This window comes from Indicator indicator, chromosome 3 (assembly GCF_027791375.1).
Source record: "Indicator indicator isolate 239-I01 chromosome 3, UM_Iind_1.1, whole genome shotgun sequence".
Lineage (NCBI taxonomy): Eukaryota > Metazoa > Chordata > Aves > Piciformes > Indicatoridae > Indicator > Indicator indicator.
The window spans coordinates 4,394,206-4,410,511 of record NC_072012.1 but is presented as its reverse complement, the minus strand read 5'-3'; the positions used below and the strand labels follow the sequence as shown (position 1 = coordinate 4,410,511).

At 49.1% G+C, this 16,306-nt stretch overlaps 1 protein-coding gene across 1 annotated transcript in view; it reads left to right on the top strand.

The window, feature by feature from the left end:
- The first annotated feature begins 3,746 nt into the window (after positions 1-3,746).
- The window catches only part of LOC128981071 (zinc finger CCCH-type antiviral protein 1-like), a 28,980-nt gene continuing 16,420 nt past the window's right edge, over positions 3,747-16,306 (top strand). Inside the window, exons 1-6 of the mRNA XM_054399720.1 lie at positions 3,747-4,039; positions 6,922-7,054; positions 11,676-11,928; positions 12,754-12,882; positions 13,238-13,699; positions 15,679-15,780. Coding sequence (XP_054255695.1) covers positions 3,747-4,039; positions 6,922-7,054; positions 11,676-11,928; positions 12,754-12,882; positions 13,238-13,699; positions 15,679-15,780 — 1,372 coding nt within the window. The remainder of the gene's footprint in view (positions 4,040-6,921; positions 7,055-11,675; positions 11,929-12,753; positions 12,883-13,237; positions 13,700-15,678; positions 15,781-16,306) is intronic.

Here is a 16,306-nt window from a genome sequence, read left to right as displayed (position 1 = left end):
AGAAAGAAAATCAGTGTCATTGCTACATAAATACTACAATTATTTGGGTATGCTAAGTTTTTATCTCACATTATTGGCCTGATGCTCCCTACTGCATTTGTGTCGGTGTTATGTATAGGTAGAGAGAGCAGAAGTTAGCAGGGAGGTGAGGAAATACTTCAGCTGATATTGAGGTTCTGCTCTATGTAGGGGCTCTGCTCTATTTAGACACCCTGGGAGGGACTAGCTGGGATCCATATGTGATATATGATCCAGTAACAGTACTTTACATGGAATTTCATCCAGGCAGCAGCTCAACATCAACATCAGAAACAGAAAAGAATCATAGAATTGTTTTGGTTAGAAGTGACCTTTAAGATCACGGAGTCCAACCATTAACCCAACACTGCTTATCTCACCACTAAACTCTCTCCCAAAGCACCACACCTACACATCTTTTAAATACCTGCAGGGATAACAACTCCACCACTGTCCTGACATGCCTTTTCGACTGCTTGACAACCCTTTCAGTGTAGAAATTCTTCTTAATATCCAACCTAAACTTCCTTCAGTGCGACTTGATGCCATTTCCTCTTAGAATCATAGAGTCAGTCAGGGTTGGAAGGGACCACGAGGATCATCCAGTTCCAACCCCCCTGCCATGGGCAGGGACACCTCACACTACAGCAGGCTGGCCAGAGCCTCATCCAGCCTGGCTGCAAACACCTCCAGGGATGGCGCCTCATACACCTCCATGGGCAACCCACTCCAGGGTCTCACCACTCTCATAGGGAAGAACTTCTTCCTCACATCCAGCCTGAATCTCCCCACTTCCAGCTTTATTCCATTCCCCCTAGTCCTGCTACTACCTGATAGCCTAAAAAGTCCCTCCCCAGCTTTCTTGTAGGCCCCCTTCAGATACTGGAAGGCCACAAGAAGGTCACCTCAGAGCCTTCTCAGCCCCAACTCTTTCAGTCTCTCCTCATAAGAGAGGAGCTCCCTCCCTCTGATCATCGTCATGGCCCTTCTCTGGACACCTTCCAGCATGTCCATACCCCTCTTGTAATAGAGGCTCCAGAACTGGATGCAGTACTCCAGGTGGGGTCTCAGCAGAGTGGAGCAGAGGGGGAGAATCCCCTCCCTGGCCCTGCTGGCCACACTCCTCCGGATGCAGCCCAGGCTCTGGTTGGCTTTCTGAGCTGCAAGTGCTCACTGCTGGCTCCTGTTGAGCTTCATCATCTACCAGCACCCTGATGTCCCTCTCCTCAGGGCTGCTCTCCAGCCAGACCCTGCCCAGCCTATACTTGTGCTTGGGATTGCCTTGACCCAGCTGCAGGACCTTGCACTTGGTCTTGTTGAACCTCATTAGGTTGTCATGGGCCCAGCTCTGCAGCCTGTCCAGGTCCCTCTGGATGGATCCCTTCCCTCCAGCCTGTCTGCTGCACCACACAGCTTGGTGTCATCAGCAAACCTACTGAGGGTGCCTCAATGCCACTGTCCATGTCACCAACAAAGATGTCGAACAGGACTGGTCCCAGGACTGATCCCTGAAGGACTCAGCTTGTCCCTGGCCTCCACTGGGACATGGAGCCATTGACAGCCACTCTTTGGGTGCAGCCATCAAGGCAGTTCTTTATTCATCTCATGGTCCACCCATCAAACCCATGTGTCACCAGTTTGGAGACCAGGCTGTGGTGTGGGACAGTGTGGAAGGCTTTGCTCAGGTCCAGGTAAATGACATCAGTTGCTCTCCCCTCATCTATTAATGTTGTGACCTGTTCACAGAAGGCCACCAGGTTTGTCAGGCAGGATTTGCCCTTGGTGAAGCCATGCTGAGTGTACCAAATCACCTCTTCACTATTCTTCTGTGTCAGTAGTGCCTTCAGGAGAATCTGCTCCATGATCTTACCAGGCACAGAGGTGAGACTGACTGGCCTGTAGTTCCCTGGTTCTTCCTTCCTACCCTTTTTGAAAATGGCAGTTGTTTCCCCTTTTCCAGTCAGTGGGGACTTCCACCAGACTGCCATGACCTTTGGAATATAATAGAGAGGGGTTTAGCAACCTCACCTGCCAGTTCTCTCAGTACCTGTGGGTGTATCCCGTTGGGTCCCATGGACTTGAACACTTTCAGGTTCTTCAGTCCCTGCCATTATCTTCCATGACTCCAGGAGTGTAGCTGGAGGCCTTTGCAGTGAAGACTGAGGTAAAGAAGTCATTGAGAACCTCAGCCTTTTCCATGTCACTTGTGACCATTTCACCTGTTTCCTTTCTGAGGGGGCCCACACCTTCCCTAGTCTTCTTTTTACCATTAATATAACTGTAGAAATTCTTCGTGTTCCCTTTGACCTCCCTGGCTAGATTCAATTCAAACTGTGCCTTGGCTTTCCTAACCAGGGCTCTTGCTGCTTGGGCAGATTCCTTATATACCTCCCATTCTATCTGTCCTTTCTTCCACTCCTTGTAGTTTCCTTTTAAGTGATAGCATGTCCAGCAGCTCCTTGCTCAGCCAGGCAGGTCTCCCAGCATTCTCCCCTGCTTTTCTCTTTGTTGGTATACATTGCTCCTGGACACAGAGGAGGTGGTCCTTGAATACTGAGCAGCTGTCCTGGGCCCCTCTTCCCTCTAGGGCTTCATCCCACAACACTTTGGCCAGCAGATCCTTGAAGCCATCAAAGTCTGCATGCCTAAAGTCTAGGGTTGTAAGCTTAGAATATATCCTCCAGGTTGCCCTGAGGATCTTAAATTCAACTGCTTCACGGCCACTGCAGCCAAGGCTGTCCCTGAGCCTCACACTGGTCACCAGCCCTTCCCTGTTGGTGAGAACAAGGTCCAGCACAGCACCTTTTCTTGTTGGTTCCTCTACCATTTGGAAGAGGAAGTCGTCATCTATGCAATCCAGGAACACCCTGGATTGCTGCTGCCTCTCGTCCTGTTGCTTGTTACTTGGGAGCACAGGCTGACTCCCACCTTGCTACAATCTCCTTTCAAGTAGTTGTAGAGAGTGTTAGGGTCTCTTCTCAGGCTACTTTTTTCTAGGCTAAACTCAGTTCCTTCAGCTGCTTCTTGTAAGAGCTGTTCTCCAGACTCTTCACCAGCTCTGTTGTCCTTCTCTGGATCTACTCAGCAAACTCAAATGTGTTTCTTTTTTTTTTGGTAGTGAGGGGCCCAAAACTGAAGCCAGTACTCAAGCTGCAGCCTCACTACTGCTGAGTAGAGTGCATGATCACTTCCCCACTCCTGCTGGCCACAGCAGTCCTGATCCAGGCCAGGATGGTGCTGGCCGCCTTGGCCACCGGGGCACACTGCTGGCTCATGCTCAGCCAACACTCCCAGGTCCTTTTCCAGCAGCACTTAAAACAAGGGAGCTCCACTTCCCTTTCAATCGCTTCTATCATCATTTGTCTCGCGGCTGGTTTCCAGCGAGGAATCTTCCCTCCTCGGCACTCCCTCGTTACCTTCCGGCCTTCCCTCCTCGGCACTCCCTCGTTACCTTCCCGCCTTCCCTCCTCGGCACTCCCTCGTTACCTTCCCGCCTTCTCCCCTCGGCACGCCCTCGTTACCTTCCCGCCTTCCCCCCTCGGCACGCCCTCGCTACCTCCCCGCCTTCACGCCTAGGTCCTCCCTCGCCGCAGCCCCACCGGCTGCTCAGCCTGCCTCGGCCCTTTTGGTTTCGATTCCCGCCGCGCCTCTTCGAGCAGCAGAGTCACGCCCCGCACCACCTCCTCCCTTCCCGTTCCGTCCCGTCGCGCTGAGGCAGAGGGACAACGATGAGCGACCCCGCGGTGTGCTGCTTCCTCACCAAGACCTTGTGCGCCCACGGCGGGCAGCTGGGGCTGTCGGAACTCCAGCAGCATGTCGGTCTCTCGGCGCAGCAGCTGGAGGAAACTCTGTCGGCGGCTGGCCCTCAGAGCTTCCTGGTGCAGCGGGGCGACGGCGCTGGCAGCGCCCGGGTCCTGGCCGTGTCGCCCGTGCGGCTGTGTCCCCGCAAGGAGTGCGAGGGCTGCGAGCGGCTGCACCTCTGCAAGCTCTACCTTATGGACAGATGCAACCTGGGGCCCAGGTGAGTGCCGGCGTGGGGAGGTACCCCCCACACCCCCCCACATCCACACCCGATCCTCTCAGGGCTTGCACCGAGAGCCGGTGGCCGTCGGGGCTGGCCCGGGGCGGCTCGGCGGTATCCATCGGCCGCTTCCCGTCCCGGACTGGCCGAAGGGATGTTCCATACCGAGTGGCATCGTGCCAGTGTATGAGGTGGGGGATGTGGCGGGGAGGTCGGGTAGCGATCTGAACATCGCCGCAAACACCTCCCCAGGCAACCTGTTCCAGTGTTCCATTACCCTCATGGTGCAGAACTTCTTCCTAACGTCCAGTCTAAACCTGCCCTTCTCTAGTTTGAAGCTATTGCCCCTCATCCTGTCAGTGCAGGCCTTTGTACACAGTCTCTCTCCATCCTGGAGGCCCCTGGAAGGCTGCTATTAGGTCTCTCTAGAGCCTTCTCCAGGAAGAGAATTTCTATGATTCTATTAAACTGTTCACAAATATTTCTGTAGTAAAAAAACCCCAGCAAACTGCTGGGATTCTGTCTGGTTTTAATCTAGGAAGTGCAAACATTGCACTTTGCTGTTAGCCACTGCTCCCCTTACAGCCATTTCTGTGAGGAGCAGTGTTTAATTTCCCATCTCCATCAATCCTGCCTTCTGGATCTATAGAGAACTTGCAAGAAAGATAGACCTGGTGGCCTCTCTAGGAGCAAGCTGTCCCAAGGTGGTACCTAGTTTGAAAAAAAGAGCAATGAGAGGAACCAAACATAAATGCAGAAGTGAAAACTAGAAGCTTGTCAGTGACAACCTTTATGGTGAAAAAAATTTGGCTTAATATCCAACTTAAACTTCCTTTGGTGCAACCTGAGGCCATTTCCTCTTGTCCTGTTGCTTGTTACTTGGGAAAAGAGACTTGACTCCCATCTTGCTACAACCTCATGGCAGCAGTGAGCTCTGATAGAAGAATTACCAGTTTAAGCCCCCAAAGCCCTCATGTCACCCACTGTTGCAGTGTTAGTAATGTGCAGATACCCGACCAGATTCTTTCTCCTACCCCAGTGAAATGGAGTCATGGAATCATGGAGTGGTGAGGGTTGGAAGGGACCTCCTAAGGTCATCTAGTCCAGCCCCCTTGCAGAGAGCAGGGACATCCTCCACTAGTTAAACCCATTTTTAGCTTGTATCTGGCAAGTAATGTTTCACTGCTGTATTTGCAAATGCATCTGATTAGTTATCATTGTATGTGGACTCTTTCAACCCTTGATTTAGAGTGATGTACTCAAGTGATGTAGGTCACCAGATGACTGTCAGTAGAATCTGAAGTTAACTCTGGAGGAACACTTTGGCTCTCATTTTGAATACTCTGTAGCTCACTTACCTTTATATCCATTAATCAAGTGCCTACAGAATCTAATATCCTTAGACAGACATTTCTCAGGATCAAAGATGGCACACTTCTGCTTGTTTATTTGCTTACAATCCTAGAATGGCTCAGGTTGGAAGGGACCTCAGAGATCATCTCCTCCAACCTCCCCACCATGGGCAGGGACACCTCTCAATTAGATTCAGCTACTCAAGGCCTCATCCAAACTGGCCTCCAACACCCCCAGGCAGGAGGCAGCCACAACCTCCCTGGGCAGCCTGTTCCAGAGTCTCACCACCCTCATGCTGAAGAACTTCTTCTTAAGATCCAGTCTAAACCTACTTTTCTTCAGCTTCAAACCACCCCCCTTGTCCTGTCTCTAGACAGCCTCAGGAAAAGTCCCTCTGCAGCCTACCTGGAGGAATACCCTCCAGGTATTGGAAGGCAGCTCTAAGGTCCCCCTGGAGTCTTCTTTTCTCTAGGCTGAACAAGCCCAGCTCCCTCAGCCTGTCCTCATAGCAGAGGTGTTCCAGCCTGGTGTTCCACAAAGGACTCTGTCCAACACATTCCTAAGGGGGTCAGGGACAGAATATCTACACAAGTCTGTACAGAAGGAGGCTGAAAGGATAAAAGGAACAGAGACTTGAGTCCAATGGATTAACAGATACAGGTAGGGCAGACAGAGTTGGCTTCACATCTGTGCTATTAGCTTTCTTAGAAGTGGTCTGGACATCCCAATGTATAAAATGGGGACAATACCATGAATGTATTTCACAGTTATTATGCTCTTTGGTGCATTCTCTGATTACAGAATGTTTACAGAAACTTTTGCCAAGCTTCCTTTCTCTCTATGTCTTTTCCCAAGCTGCACATGGTGTGAGGTGGCTCAGTCAGGATGCAGGAGCAACCACAATCCATGGATGAAATGCAAAGAGTAAATTTATTTTTCTTCCCTTGCCAACCAGAGGATCACTAAAGCAGCACCCAGGCAGAGGCACTCAAGTGGTAGAACCCTCATCCTTGGAAGTTTTTAAGGCCAGGCTGGATATGGCTGTGGGCAACCTGATCTAGTGTGAGGTGTCCCTGCCCATGGCAGGGGGGTTGGAACTGGATGATCCTTGAGGCCCCTTCCAACCCTAACAATTCTGTGATTCTGTAAGTGAGGATGCTGGCAGCAGGAAGGTCAGTTTGTGCTAGAGGATCACCAAACCTGCTGCTTGCACCTTGCTGTTTGTATTTCAGGAATTTGTGCAGGGGTAGTGAGCCATTTCACTTTTGCTTTCCCACAGTAGGGCAGGAATCCCAAGCACATCTCTGAGTCTATCACAGGCCTGTGTTACCTGAACACAGATATTCTACTTGTCAAACACACAAGGACAGACAACAACTTGAATGCTGTGTATGTTTTTGTACACTTGAGTGTGTTTGCAACTCTCCCTGCCGTTCTTGTGTTATTTTTCCACGTGTTATCTGAGATCCTTCTTTAAATCAACTTGCCTGAAGAAGTAAAGGTTGATATTTCTGTGTGTTTTCTTGCAGAGCTTGTAAATACTCACACGACATCATCAGTGCTGAGAACAAAAAAGTGCTGAAGACCCACGGCTTGTCTGGCCTCGATGAGAATGAGCTGCGAGTGCTGCTCCTCCAGAATGATCCTTTCTTCCTCCCTGATGTGAGTTGCACTGATTCCTTAAGAGAAGCTTTTGTTAATTAGGAATGAGAGAGGGCAAGAGAATGTGGAGTTCTGATCACGATTTCAATCTGTCAAGATCACGGGAACACAGGATGTCAGGGGTTGGAAGGGACTTCTGAAGGCCATCGAGTCCAACCCCCCTGCCAGAGCAGGACCATAGAAGCTAGCATAGGTCACACAGGAACACATCCAGACAGGCCTTGAAAGTCTCCAGAGAAGACTCCACAACCTCTCTGGGCAGCCTGTTCCAGTGCTCTGTGACTCTCACAGTGAAGAAGTTCCTCCTCATGTTGAGGTGGAACCTCCTGTGCTGGAGTTTCTATCCACTGCCCCTTGTCCTATCACAGGGTGCGACTGAGCAGAGCCTGTCCCCTCCCTCTTGACCCCCAGCCCTCAGATAGTTATACATATTTATTAAATCTCCCCCTTCTGCAGACCAGAAAGCCCCAGGGCTCTCAGCCTCTCCTCATAGGGCAATGCTCCAGTCCCTTCGTCATTGTGGTAGCTCTCCATTGGACTCTCTCCAGCAGATCTCTTTCCCTCCTGAACTGGGGAGCCCAAAACTAGATGCAGTATTCCAGATGTAGCTTCACCAGGGCAGAGTAGAGGGGGAGGAGAACTTCCCTGGATCTGCTGGACACACTCCTCCTAATGCACCCCAGGACCCCATTGGCCTTCTTGGCCACCAGGGCACATTGCTGTCCCATGCAGAACTTGTTGCCCACCAGCACTCCCAGGTTCTTCTCCACAGGGCTGCTCTCTAGCAGATCACCTCCCAACCTGCACTGGTGCAGTTTATTCTTCCTTCCCAGATGCAGGACTCTGCACTTACCCTTGTTGAACCTCATTAGGTTCTTTTCTGCCCAGCTCTCCAGTCAGATATGTGACAGTACTAATAGATCAACCTGAATTAAGTGTGAGTGGGAATGGCTGTGTGTGGAAGCACCAAAGGGAACAAAGTGCCACATACTTAAAACAAAACAAATCCAAAGCAATAAAACTGCTAAGCACAGGGGAGTTTATTGCTTACCTAAATACCAGAAGGCTTACAACTAGATAAGGCACATCATCTGTGATTTGTCAGCAGAAGACCTGCTGTCTGACAGCCTGTTTGTGTGCCATTCCTGTTTTCCCAACAGGAGAGCCATAAAGTTACTCCAAACAAGCAAACAAAAGAAGTCAGCAGCTTCAGCAGACTGTGAGGCAAGCAGCAGGGAAGTGAAAGATCACAGTAACTGTGCATGCTTACAGGATAAAAGGCCTGACCAAGCCCCAATTTGCTGTCTCTTCCCCAAGAAGTGGTAAAGACTAGTACATGAGGGCCCATTTCCTTGTTCATCCTAAAGAGATGTGGTGGTTTAACCACAGCCAGTCACTAAGCACCACGTAGCTGCTCACTCTACTTCTCACTCCCCCCTGCCCCAGGTGGCAATGGAAAGAGAGTTAGGAAAAGGAAAGTAAAACTTGTGTGTTTGAGCTAACAGTAATTGAAATAAAACACTATAGTAATCACAGAATGTTAGGGGCTGGAAGGGACCTCCAGAGATCATCCAGTCCAACCCCCCTGCCACAGCAGGATCACCCAGAGCAGATCACACAGGAACACATCCAGGCAAGTCTTGAATATCTCCAGAGAGGGAGACTCCACAACCCCCCTGGGTAGTCCATTCCAGTGTTCTGTCACCCTCACAGGGAAATAATTCTTCCTCCTGTTCCTGTTTCCATGGAACTTCCTATGCCTCAACTTCCATCATTGCCCCTTGTGCTGGCATTGGGCATCACCCAGCAGAGCCTGGCTCCAGCCTCTGGGCACTCCCCCTGCACATCTTTAGCAACAGCAATGAGGTCACCTCTCAGTCTCCTCCAAGCTGAAGAGCCCCAGCTCCCTCAGTCTCTCCTTGTAAGGAAGAAGTTCCACTCTTTTCATCATTTTTGTGGCTCTGTACTGGACTATAATAATAGTAGTGATGATGAAACGAAATACTATAATAATTGTAGTAATGAAAAGGGAGGTAACAAAAAGAGAGAGAAATAAACCCCAAGAAACACAAAGTGATGCACAATGCAGCTGCTCACTACCTGAGCAAGGTCCTGCATCTGGGTCAAGGCAATCCCAAGCACAAATCCAGGCTGGGCAGGGACTGGCTGGAGAGCAGTCCTGAGGAGAGGGATTTGGGGGTGCTGGTAGACGAGAAGCTCAACAGGAGCCAGCAGTGAGCACTTGCAGCCCAGAGAGCCAAGCAGAGCCTGGGCTGCAGCAAGAGAAGTTACCAGGGAGGTGATTCTCCCCCTCTGCTCCACTCTGCTGAGACTCCACCTGGAGTACTGCATCCAGTTCTGGAGCTCCTGTTACAAGAGGGATATGGACTTGCTGGAACATGTCCAGAGAAGGGCCACGAGGATGAGCAGAGGGCTGGAGCTCCTCTCCTATGAGGACAGACTGAGAGAGTTGGGGCTGTTCAGTCTGGAGAAGAGAAGGCTCTGAGGTGACCTTATTGTGGCTTTGCAGTATCCTAAGGGGGCCTACAAGAAAGCTGGGGAGGGACTTTTTAGGATCTCAGGTAGTGACAGGACTGGGGGGAATGGAATAAAGCTGGAAGGAGCGAGATTCAGGCTGGACATGAGGAAGAAGTTCTTCCCCATGGGAGTGGTGAGAGCCTGGAATGGGTTGCCCATGGAGGTGGTTGGGGCCCCATCCCTGGAGGTGTTTGCAGCCAGGCTGGATGAGGCTCTGGCCAGCCTGCTGTAGTGTGAGGTGTCCCCTGCCCATGGCAGGGGGTTGGAACTGGCTGATCCTTGAGGTCCCTTCCAACCCTGACTGATTCTATGATTCTACCTGCTGACGGATGCTCAGCCATCCCAGAGTAGTGATCTGCCCCTCCCAGCCCACTCCCCCCAGTTTAGATACTGGCATAATATGCTGGTATGGAATATCCCCTTGGCTAGTTTGGATCAGCTGTCCTGGCCATGCTTCCTCCCACCTTCTTGTACTCCTCCTCTCTGGCAGAGCATATGAAATAGGAAGGGCCTTGGCTTAGCTTAAGTGCTCCTTAGCAACATCTCAGATGTTAGCGTCAGCACCATCCTGGCTTCTGGGAAGAAAATTTACTCTCTCCCAGCTGAAAGCAGGACAATAGGCCTGCATATTTTGTTGCTTGAGGGTTTAGAGAGGTCAGATCTCAAATCTGAGAGAAATGACTGGATGATTGCAGTCAGTTTTGTGCAAAATCTGCCCCTTCCAAAGGGCACTCAACTTTGGCCCATTTATTCTCTCTGAAGCAACCTTTGTCCGGTGTGTATGCCAGACATTGATTTTGTTACGTTTGGCTGAATCATCCAGCCTGGTCCTGTGTGTGTCTGTAAAGGCAGTGCTCTCTTCAGAGTCTGGCTGCTTAAAGGCCAAGAATATCCTCAGCTGTTCTGCCTATAGTTGTTCCTGGTTAAGATATCACAAGAGTCCTGTTATCCTTCTCTTTTGGAGGTCACGATCTCCCCTGATCTGTGGCATAACAGTTCTGTTGTTTTCTTCTTCCCTGCTGTGACAGTGCTGGGCTGTGACAAAATGGATTTTTTTTTTTTTTTTGGTTATTTTATTTTTTGAGGTATGCATAGTGTTTTAAAATACATCTGAGAAGCACGGTGGTGATGAGCAATGAGGATTAATAATATCTTTGTCCTGCTCAGCTGCATCTAAACATTAAGTTTGTTTCTTGTTTAATTAATCCCAGTAACAGGCAGATACCAGCAGCCTTCAGTGATTGGTATTATACTGAAGTTCTTATCTATAGATCTGTTTAGGCCTACAGAAAATGTTAGGGGCTGGAAAGGACCTATTCAGTTGCAACACAACATAAAAACTGTCTCTGATGCTTGCAATAGGATAAGGAGAGGATCAGTGACAGTGACAGCTCTATGTCCTCCTCAGAGCAGCTTTCTTGTTACAGCTTCTCTGTGCTGCAGGAGCAGGAGTGTTGCAGTGGTGCTTGGTGAGCAACTTGAAGGAGTTTTTGGGGTGGGGTTTGTTCTCTGGGTCCAGTTCACTGCACACATCATTTCTGGTGAGCAGAGGACTAAAGAAGTGCCTTGCTTTTTCCATAGTACTCTAATTTCAAGGCATTCGTTTCATTTTTGGATCTTCATTGCAGAATAAGCTCTACAAACAGGAAAGGCAAAAGCAGTTTCAGTTCTATTAAACAATGCCTCATCTGGCACAGTGTACATGGGGTGTGTACACTTTGTTCTTTGCTAGGGTTTTGATCTTTTTGGTTTGATTTTCCCTAGAATGACTGCAAAACACTCAGTTGCTATGCAACTGTCCTGCTTAGGAATGCCAATAACGAATGTTTGGTGGTTTGGTTTTAATTTTTCTTGGGAAAAAAAACCCAAAATGAACACAACAAACCTTCACCTTTGCTTGCACAAGTTCAAAACTGAGAATGCATGAGTCAGCTGAAAATGCCTCTCACCCGTGCCAGAAATGAGCACACCTCTTCTAGTCACTGTTTGCTGTTAAAGCTGCATGTGAATAGAGCAAATGACAAGATGACTGAATCTGATGTGCTTTTCCATGTCATGTTGTGCCTGTCCTCCATGCTTCTAGACCTGCCAGTTTTACAACAGAAAGGAAGGGACCTGCAACCAGCAGAACAACTGCAAAAGGCTTCATGTTTGTCGACACTTCCTCCATGGGGAGTGCAGATTTTTAATGTGCAAGAGATCCCATAACCTTTTGAATGCCCATGCACTGAGACTCTTGGAAGATGTTGGCATTGATTCAAACACAGCTTCAAGGATCCAGATTGTGTATGACCACAAGCATGTGGAGTTCAACAAGGAACTGCAGAAGGAGAGAGGTAAGTTGGAAGAAACGCTGGGTTTAAATAGAATCTTGAGTTGGGTAGAGGTTGAAGCCATGGACCAGTAGAGGTTGGGGACTGAACTGTTGGAGGGCAGCTCTGGGGAAAAGGACCTGGGGCTCCCAGTAGACAACAGGATGCCCATGAGCCAGCAATGTGCCCTTCTGGCCAAGAAGGCCAAGGACATCCTGGGGTGGATACTCTGTTTAGTAGATTGAAAGAAGTTCTGCTGCCTCTCTGCTCTGCCCTGGTGAGGCCACACCTGGAATATTGTGCCCAGTTCTGGGCCCCTCAGGTCAAGAAGGACCTCAGGGAACTGCTTGAAAGAGTCCAGCACAGAGCCACAAATAAAGCTCCTGAAGGCAGTGGAACATCTCCCTGTGAGGCCAGGCTGAGGGAGCTGGGGCTCTGCAGCTTGGAGCAGAGGAGCCTGAGGGGTGCCCTCATTCCTGGGGATAAAGATGTGCAGGGCAGTGTGGGGAGGATGGAGCCAGGCTCTGCTCAGGGGTGTCCAAGGACAGAACAAAGGGCAACGGTTTCAAGCAGGAGCAGAAGAGGTTCCACAAGAACAGAAGGGAAAACATTTTCCTTGTGAGGGTGCCAGAGCCCTGGAGCAGGCTGCCCAGAGAGATTGTGGAGTCTCCTTCTCTGGAGACATTCCAAACCCACCTGGATGTGTTCCTGTGTGACCTGCTCTAGGTGCTCCTGCTCTGGCAGGGGGGTTGGACTGGATGATCTCTGGAGGTCCCTTCCAACCCCTAACATTCTGTGATTCTTGCCTCATCTCAGAGCTAAACCAAATCATCTTTGCTGTACTTTCAGTACCCAACTACAGACCAAGACCAAATGTAATGAGAAAAACAGTTACTGCAATAAGCAAAGATATGAGATTACCTTCACAAACAGTGAGCTCCAGAGCACAGATGCCACCTTCAGAAGATAAATATCTAGGTAAGTTACAACTACTTCCACGTGCAATCAGCTTTTCTATTTCCTTTTTAACAGCATGTATGGGTTTTTTTTTCTCCCTCTGCCATTGTGATCTGTTTTCAGAAATGGAGTAAGTCAAAGCCTAGTTGTGTGGGAGGGGGAGGTGCATTACCATTGCCTAAAATATTGCAGAACTGCTGTTACGTGGCTGTGGATAACTGATTTGTACTTTACTGCTAATCTGTTGTATCATCAGTGGAGTGCTGGTGTACAATTGATTGTGTGATGGACATAATCCTCAATACACAAATTGGGATGTTGCCAGCTAGCTGAGGTTCTCTTCCAGCAGTGCTCTTCATTTATTCTTCTCATGCAGGTCCCAACAGCAATGTACTTCGTCAGAGCCAGCAGCAGTTGCCAACAGAAGCCAGAGGTAAAGATGCAGCTTTACCTGAGGTAAAGACAGGAGCTGGAGCTAAAGATGAAGGTACAGGAGCTGGAGCTAAAGATGAAAATACAGGAGCTGGAGCTAAAGATGAAAATACAGGAGCTGGAGCTAAAGATGAAAATACAGGAGGGGGAGCTAAAGATGAAAATACAGGAGCGGGAGCTAAAGATGAAAGTAAAGGAGCGGGAGCTAAAGATGAAGGTACAGGAGCTGGAGCTAAAGATGAAGGTACAGGAGCTGGAGCTAAAGATGAAAATACAGGAGCTGGAGCTAAAGATGAAAATACAGGAGGGGGAGCTAAAGATGAAAATACAGGAGCGGGAGCTAAAGATGAAAGTAAAGGAGCGGGAGCTAAAGATGAAGGTACAGGAGCTGGAGCTAAAGATGAAGGTATGGACTGGTTCTAACCTTCCAGTCTTGAGATCAGTGATTCTTACTGGGATTTGGTTTCATACAGCCCCAAAGCTCCCTGTGGTGTTCAGAGTGTAGTTTGTGCTTACCTTACCCTGTGCTGAAAGCCATAGGGCTAGATGGCCTCTGGAAGAGTGTTGGGATTTCTGCCCAAGCATGATCAGAGGGCTGGAGAACCTCCCCTGTGGGCACAGCCAGAGAGTTGGGGTTGTTCACCCTGGAGAAGAGAAGGCTCCAGGGTGACCTTAAAGCATCCTTCCATTACCTGAAAGGGGCCTACAAGAAAGCTGGAGAAGGACTTTTTCCAACGGCTTGTAGTGACAGAATGAGAGGGAATGGATTGAAGCCTGAGGAGGGCAGATTTAAACTGGAGATTAGGAAGAAATTTTTGACAGTGAGGGTGGTGAGACACTGGAACAGGTTGCCCAAGGAGGTTGTGGATGCCTCCTCCCCGAAGGTGTTGAAGGCCAGGTTGGATGACACCTTGAGCAACCTGGGCTAGTGGAAGGTGTCCCTGTCTGTGGCAGGGGGGTTGGAACTGGATGATCTTTAAGGTTCCTTTGAACCCAAACCATTCTATGGATCTCTGAATTGTGCAGCACAGCTGGGATTGCTCTCTGCACTGTTCTGGAGACCATGCTTCCTTCCTGGGAAGCAGACAGAGTTGTGTCTGTGCATGTGATATCCTTCCTTGCCTTCTCTCCCCAGGGAACGCATATAGCTCTCTCAGTGAAGTGGTTGTCCTCATGTACCTGTCCATGAGGGAACAGGAACTCACAGATCTCCAAGTCCTCCTGGGCAGCAGGGCCTTGGCTTTAAAGCCTGTAAGAGTCCAATATTCCCTGAACAGCTCCTTTCAGATGTAATGATAATGTCAGATTTATTTACTTGAAAATAGTTGATGTTGAGAGGTATTGTGGGTTAACCCTGGTGGGCAGCTAGGCACCATGCAGCCACTAGCTTTGCTTCCCCCCAGTCCCTAGGAGAACAGGGGAAAAAGAAAGAAATCATGCAAGAACTCTTGAGGGTCAAGATGGGATGGGGGAGGAGGGAAGCAAAAAGGAAGAGGAATAAGAAAGAAGAGAACAAAGAAAATCAAGTGACACAAAGGCATCACTCACCATCTCCCATGGATAGGCTGATGCCCAGCCAGTCCCTGAGCAGAAGATGGCCAACCCTCCTAAAACTCCCTCTTTTCCATGTTATTGCTGAGCATAATCTTGTGTGGAATATTTCTTTGGTTAGTTTGGATCCTCCCCTCCTATCCTATTGTGTAGCCCCCAGTCTGTTCACCAGGAGGCAGGCTAAGAAACAGAGAAGGCCTTGATGCTGTGCAGACACTGCTCAGCAAAAGCTAGTGTGTTATCAGCAGTGCTTTGGTCAGAAAGCTAAAACACAGCATCATGTGAGCTGCTGTGAAGAAAATTAACTCTATCCCAGCCTGCGGGTTGAAGCAGCTCAAGACTCTTGCTCTCTTCACAGTCCTTTTGTTAGATACTTAGTTTTGATACCCCTGTGCTGGGCTGAGGCCTATATTGACTCACCCCCACATTGGTCTGGCTACCTGAGTGAGAAACATTTATACCACTGGTTGATCCACTCAGCTCACACTGCCACACTACAATGAAGGCCACTCTCTGGTCCCCCTTGTGTGGAGACAAAGTCAGCCTCCTTGAAATAGTCACAGTCAATCACACCCTGCCTTACTTTCTGGGCTTGGTGACCTTGTCCTTGGCCACCTCCACTGAACCTTCTCCCTCTGTAGGGGTTCACTGGTCAGTCACAAAGCTCTAACTCATGCAGTGGGCTGTATGGGAGATTGTCAGATCCTGCTTGACTTAGCTACTGTAGTCAACTCCTTGTTACTGCTGGGATGAAATCCCAAATCCAATGTCTTTCTCACAGGGTTGTGTGTTGGTACAAAGGACAAATAAGGACTGATGTGTTCTTTCCTGCAGATATAAAAGATGATTCCTCTGCTAAAGATTCAAAGAGCACCAAAGAAGAAAAGTGTGATGAGATATGTGTGTTCTATGTTTGGAAGTACTGCAAAAATAATGGTAAGTTCTCTTCAGAGAGCAGGGTCTGCACAGCCGCTCCCCACTCAGTGGCTCAGGCTGGTGGTGGCCTCATGGAGTGGCAGTGCTGATGGTGCCTTTCCACTCCTTCACTGTGTTTCCAAGTCACTAACAAATACTGTCAGAATTACAAACATAATCAGGTGAAAGTCAAGTGGATAGAGTGAAACCCTTTCTCCTAGAGAAAGTCCATCTGTGGCCTCGTTTGGTCCTGTTGGGTATGTTTCTGTGGCAAAAACTCTTCCAGTATTAAATGTCAGACTTTCTGTAACTATTAGATCAGTTCAAGAGCTGGCCTCAGTGCTGTCATCACTGACAATTGATAACAAGATGTCAGCTTTTATTCCTGCAGTATCCTACATACATCAGGTAAAAGCCATATTCTCCTCCAGCAAGTCCTTTCAAAAGTGATCTGAGGTGTTGGAACATCTTAAGAAAACACAGAAGTTGTACCAGCTAAGCTAAAGATAATCCAGTCCAAAAACTACCTAGGAGTGGCCAATAACTG